At 44.0% G+C, this 6,000-nt stretch overlaps 1 protein-coding gene across 1 annotated transcript; it reads right to left on the bottom strand.

Moving 5' to 3' along the window:
- Positions 1-339: 339 nt before the first annotated feature.
- On the bottom strand, positions 340-4,777 carry Efcab10 (EF-hand calcium binding domain 10). Its single transcript, XM_036206322.1, has 3 exons — positions 4,613-4,777; positions 529-693; positions 340-431 (listed from the first exon to the last, which is right to left on the bottom strand). Exons 1-3 carry the CDS (start codon positions 4,719-4,721, stop codon positions 340-342), a joined length of 366 nt encoding a protein of 121 aa, XP_036062215.1. The 5' UTR covers positions 4,722-4,777.
- Positions 4,778-6,000: the final 1,223 nt, after the last annotated feature.

Genomic DNA, 6,000 nt, shown 5'->3' with positions numbered 1-6,000 from the left:
AAAGCGTTTGCTGTACAAGTGTGAGGACTTGAGTTTGAATCCTTGGAACCCAAGTAAAGCCGGCACAGCAGGGGGAAGTCTGCTTCTACAGCAAGGTGAGGTGGAGACAGAGACTCCTGGAAGATTGTGGGCTAGCTAGCCTGGGGTGCACAGTGCAGCACTAACCAGCGAGGAGATAAGGTGAGAGCTGACACCTGTGATGGTTGTAACCTCCACATGTGTGCCATGGCACATGCATGCACACATATCACACACACACAAAGAAAAAGTAGTGTTACTTGATATGCAATGGTACTAATACTTCAAAATCATACCATGTTATTAAAACATTAAAAAAACTTACACTTCATCTCTGAATTTATCCAAAGTTATTCTCCGTCCATCATCATTCAAAACTTCATCTGTGTGACACAGACCCAAGTTTTTTAGGGCTGCAAAAGCAAGAATGAGAAGAAAATGTACAAAATGGAATCATTTCCAGCTAGAGAAAGTTACAGAATGGCCTTCCTTGGTGTAGGTCACACTGACCTTCTTTATACTGCACAAATGATATGCAGCCTCTGCCAGAGGAGTCCATCATCTCAAACATTGACACAATGTTAGAGTTGTCCATGAAGAAAGGAAATGATACGCCTGTTACCTTGGCCATTTTCAGCCGTTCCAGAAGAGAGATCAAATACTCTCTCGGTTTTTCTGCAAATAAACAGTTGAGACTCATTCTTATATGAAATTAAAGTGTGTCACAAGTAGTACAGTCCAGGCACTCAGGGCCCAGGCCTTGCTTCCAGGAAACTTACACCACAGGAGAGAACACTTCCGTAGCTGAACTCATCAGTGCTCTGCCTCAGAGGGCTGGGTGTTACAGTCCAGAGACTGGATCTGAGATGTTTTTAAGCTCCCCAGATGATCTGATTTGCAGACAGGGATGGAAACCAGAAAGACAGAGGGGTGGCATGATGCAGGGAAGAAGCTGGCCAGCTAAGACGCAGGGAACAGAAACTATCTTAGACAGACACAGTCTCCTGACGAGGCAGCATGTTTGTGTCTAACATAGAAGCAGTGCTCTGGATCAACAGGCTCTTCTATTGAACTGGTTTTAAAACCAGAAAAATCCAATCTACTTTCCAAAAATAATGAGACAGTCATGGCCAAAGTCGGACATAAGATGGAGCAGCTCAGATGGCAAAAGCTGGTCACAGTATGTCCACCGGCAGGAAGCAGAGGTGAGTGCTTCTGCTCACCTCTCTTTCTCCTTTTTATGTGTCCAAGATCCTAACCTTGGGAATGGTGTCACCTGTGGACAGGTTTTCCCATCCCAATTAGCCTAATCAAGACAGCCCACCACAGGTACGCCAGGGGCCCATCTCTCAGATGGTTCTAGACCTCATCAAGTTAACAACTGAAATTAACCACCATAAAGACTCTTTGTGTTTTTCATATTTCAGCAGTAGTATGATCACAATATACTTCATACCTCCAAAAAGTTGTTTTTAGTATCTTTATGTAGGTTGGTAGTATTCAAGTTTCTAGTTGTCTACAAATGGTATTCTGAATAGCATTTAAGGCTATGTGTGATGGTGTATGCCTATAAAGCCACACTGGGGAAGTAGAGGCTGAAGGATCAGGAGGTCAAGACCAGTCTCAGCTACCTAGGAAGTTCTAGGTCAGCCTGGGATATGAAACTTTGTCTCAGGTTGGGGATTTAGCTCAGTGGTAGAGTGCTTGCCTAGCAAGTGCAAGGCCCTGGGTTCGATCTTCAGCTAAAAAAAAAAAAAAAAAAAAAAAAAAAGATAGAAACCTTGTCTCTAAAAAAAAAACCAACCAAAGATGTGTACTGGCTATTTTTTGTTAACTTGACACAAGCTAAAGTCTTCTGAGAAGAGAAAATCTTAATTGGAAAAATGCCTCCATTAAGACTGGGCTGGTAGTCCTGGGTTCTATAAGGAAGCAGGCTGAGCAAGTCATGAGGAGCAAGTCAGTAAGCAGCACCCTCCATGCCCTTTGCATCAGGTACTGCCTCCAGATTCCTGCTCTGCTTGAGTACCTGTCCTAACTTCCTTCAGTGATAATGAAAGCATAGCCAAATAAACCCTTTCCTCCCCAAGTTGCTTTGGTGTTTAACCCTAACTAAGATAGATGTTTCGAGGAGTACCACAAGTATTTATTTATGTTCTTATTTTAGTTTTGAATTCCTAGTCCTCCTGCCTCCATGTGAAGTTGGGAGTACAGGTGTTATTGTAAGTGGTTCACATGGTACTGGAGATCGAACCCCAGGCCTCATGCATGTAGTTCACTATGTAGTCCAGGCTGACCTTAAGTGCAAAATTCTCTTGTCTCAGTTTCCTGAGTACTGGGATCACAGGCATGTACTATCATGCTTTGCTTTTATCTCTTTTCCATTTCAAAAGAGATAAAAGCATATCTATATATTTAGCACAAAAATGCACTTAGCAACCTGTTACCCCCACCATCACTGAGCTACACATAACAAAGGCAGTTAGGTCATTTTGAACCATAAGTTCCATTGTAAGCTTTGGAAACTCTTCTTTTGTGGTCAAATACATCCTGAAACTAGATGTGGTGTGATTCTCCATCTAGACTTGGTTGTGTGAGCAGCTAGGCACATGTGTCCTCAAAGCAAACTTGCAGAAAACCCATATTTGCCAACTTACACACATTCAAAATTGCAAGTGTGTATGATTAAAATTAGATGCACCATATAGAAAATTAGATGCACCATATAGAAAGTTAGATGCACCATATAGGACACATACAGTAAACAAAGGTTTACATAACCAAGCCTGTCACTAAGAACAGAACTGCGACCGAGAGGGATGCCTTAGTCTGATCCCAGGACTCCAGAGCAGGAGAGAACAGAGTCCTCAATCTACCCTCTAACCTTCACACACTTGCACACATGTATGCACTGAATAAATGAATGAATACCCATCATTTCAAAATAAAGGAAGAGAAAATCAGAGAATACTTACACTTTAGTTTACCCTTCTTTTGAAATGGAAAAGAAACCTTGGAATGTAACCAATGGCTCTTAAGTGACTCACTCAGAGCCCAAAGCTCTCTGGCTCTATCTGGCCTGTACTCTGTTTGCTTCTGAATAACATCCTTAGCTTCCTTCTGTTCTGAGTGCTTCTCGAATACTTTGAACAAGATGAACAATCCGGACACACCTGTGCAGACTGGGACCTCTGGTGACTGTGAGTTAGTAATGGGCCACATTAGACCAGGGTTGTTAGAGATGACAGTTACCTGCTGAGAGGAACTATACATGTGGAGCTACCCATATGTGTGTGTGTGTACAGAGATATATGTGGACGAAATGTACATGTGGAGATATCCACAGATATATACAGATAGAGATGTATGTGGAAGAATTAGTGATACACAGAAACTGAGCAAAAAATACAGCATTATTAACTTCAGAGGAAAAACAAAGGAAATGTAATCCAAGCATCATATCTCTCTCTCTCTCTCTCTCTCTCTCTCTCTCTCTCTCTCTCACACACACACACACACACACACACACACACACACACTAGCTAGATATTTGTCTAAAAATAACATTGAAGTTCTGAACAATGGCTGTACTAAATCTGTGTTTTAAATTTAATAGCAAAGAGAGTTATGTCAGCGGTTACAGGCACTTGTCCTTGAAGAGGACCTAGTTCAGGTACTAGCACCAATATGATGGATCAGAACCACAGGTAACTCCAGACACTCTCTTCTGACCTCCTTGGGCACCAGGCATGCTCGTGATACATAGACATATATGCAGTCAAAACACCTATATGTGTTTAAAATAAATACGTTTTTAAAATAAAATACTTCAAAAGACTTTTCTCATCCCCCTAGGAGGTCATACTAGTTTTTGTCTTTCCCAAGTTGGTATGGTATTTCTGTTTCTTTCTACTGAAGTAAATGGACATTTTGGAATTTTAGAGACTCATTATGAAGGCTGGCAGGCTCCAATTATCCTGGAGGGATGCAATGCCATTTTCATCTCAACATAAGTTCTTACTGTACATCACCAAAAAGTTATGAAATAACCCAAATTTTGAAAGGGTCTAATGTATTAAAATGCCAGGGGAAAACGACTCCCCAGGAGAATTCCTCAGCTCAGGCTAACAATTGTTTAGCCCTCTTACTAAATTAGAGACGCCTTGGAATTGAAAAGATCTGTTGCTTGTCCTGCCAAGGGTGGGTTAGCTGTAATTCATTTAATATCCGCCGCCCCCGCCCCGCCCCCCGGCCCCATTCTCATGAGATCAGTACTATTATCTCCATGTTCCGGTAGAAGAGATAGATGTTCCGTCTTTTCTCAAGCGCTCTTAACTAAGGGGTGGACCTAGAGCTAGGCTCGGCCGCCCGCTGAGCCTCTCCCCGCAGCACCGAGCTAGCGGCTAGAGGTCACTTGTCCTGTCTGACTGGTGGGGCGGGCGGGGGTCACAGACTCAGTGGACAGCAGGACTCCACTTGTCTGGAGGCAGGGAATGGAGTGAGTGGGGAGAACAGGGTTTGGGGAGCGAAGCGGCGGACTGAGGACCCTTTGCCTGGGTGGAAGTAGACAGAAAGCCAAAGGAGGCAAGACCCTTACTTGGTCGTACAAAGAGGAGGAAGCTAGTGAGTTGGCTCAGCAGCTCCATTATTCGATGTTTTTCTAAATATTCCTTGGCCTGAAGCTCACGGTTACCCGCAGTGTTCATGTTTTCGTGCTGAGCCGTTGCTACGCGACCAGGCAGCGTCCTGGCGCCTCCGTTGCATTCGGTCACGTGACGCACCTCACCAACACCACTTCTACTTCCTCCTCCCCTCCTCCCCCTCTTCCTCTTCCTCCCCCTCCTCCTCTCCAGGTACCTCAGGCACACCTTCCCACCCTGGGACAACGTCCTTGCAGGGTCTTCCGTGGGGCACCCGCGCTGGGCTTAGTTGGTACCTTGTCCCTGCCTGCCTCCTGCCTCCGGCTCAGTACCTGTTTATCGGAGGATGAGGGTCGTAAGTGATAGGAACACAGGATTCACCAATAACAAAAGAACGCTGAGAACCTTAGATAGCATTTTCCGGTGATCGGCCTGTGGGGATGCTCTGGCTACCAGCAGGTCTCCGCTTATGGATCCTGAGCTTCCGAGTGGTGGCTGCTTAAACTTTTTTCCACTTTTAACACTTTTCAAGTGGGACCTTGGTGTATAAGTATATAAATCCAACATTTGCTGTTAGAAGAAATTAGTTTTGAAACAGTTCTTTGAAGTCAGGTGTGGGGGTGCACGCCTATATACCCATCACTTGGGGGTGGAGGCAGGGGGTTAAGAGTTCACTGTTATCCTTGGACTACATAGGGAGGTCAAGGCCAGCCTGGGATACATGACCCTCCTCAGAAAACCAAAGCAAAACATTTTACTGTTCATTAACAATGAAAGCAAATTTGTGTACTGATGCACATGCTTGTTTATTTTTGCCTGAGGAATTAAGTGTCAGCTGAGTACTTGCTACCACAAGACATGAGCATCTTCAACATTTTTCAGAGTTGACTGGTATTTTGATTTCATAATCATCAAAGCTGAGAACATTGCTTCACAGAAATACATAATACAAAATGGCTGACGAATATTTAGGGCCATTCTAGTGCTTGTTGGAAATTCTTTTCCCCCCAAGTTAAAAATTCACTTAATGATTTTATTTTATTCTATGAAGTTCAAGGCAGCAAATCAAACGTTTCGGATTAGGTTATTGTGAAGGCCTACACTTGACTTTACAGGCTCCATCTTAGGGAAAGGGCCATCTCAGACCACCTGCTGTACTTCGTTCCAGGAAGGACCTCAGGAATGTGCCATGATAACTCAACGGATACAGGGCAATATGTTCCTGCAGACATCCTTGTAGCAGTAACAGCCAGCGCTACCACCACCCGAAGAAGAAGGGAGGGAACCTTAAATACAGGCTTACAGCACAATGGAGGAACCCTGGAGGGCAGAAGTTCGCTAATGA

The sequence above is a fragment of the Onychomys torridus genome, chromosome 14 (assembly GCF_903995425.1).
Source record: "Onychomys torridus chromosome 14, mOncTor1.1, whole genome shotgun sequence".
NCBI classification, from domain to species: domain Eukaryota; kingdom Metazoa; phylum Chordata; class Mammalia; order Rodentia; family Cricetidae; genus Onychomys; species Onychomys torridus.
This window is presented reverse-complemented; position numbering and strand designations above follow the sequence as displayed.

Bases quoted from the DNA above. Each gene is read 5' to 3' on its own strand.
- Efcab10 (XM_036206322.1), bottom strand. From the start codon at position 4,721: ATGAACACTGCGGGTAACCGTGAGCTTCAGGCCAAGGAATATTTAGAA. The intron at 694-4,612 runs GTAAGGGTCTTG...GTTTATTTGCAG, and splicing joins CCTCCTCTTTGTACGACCAA to AAAAACCGAGAGAGTATTTG. The intron at 432-528 runs GTCAGTGTGACC...TTGCTTTTGCAG, and splicing joins ATTTGTGCAGTATAAAGAAG to CCCTAAAAAACTTGGGTCTG.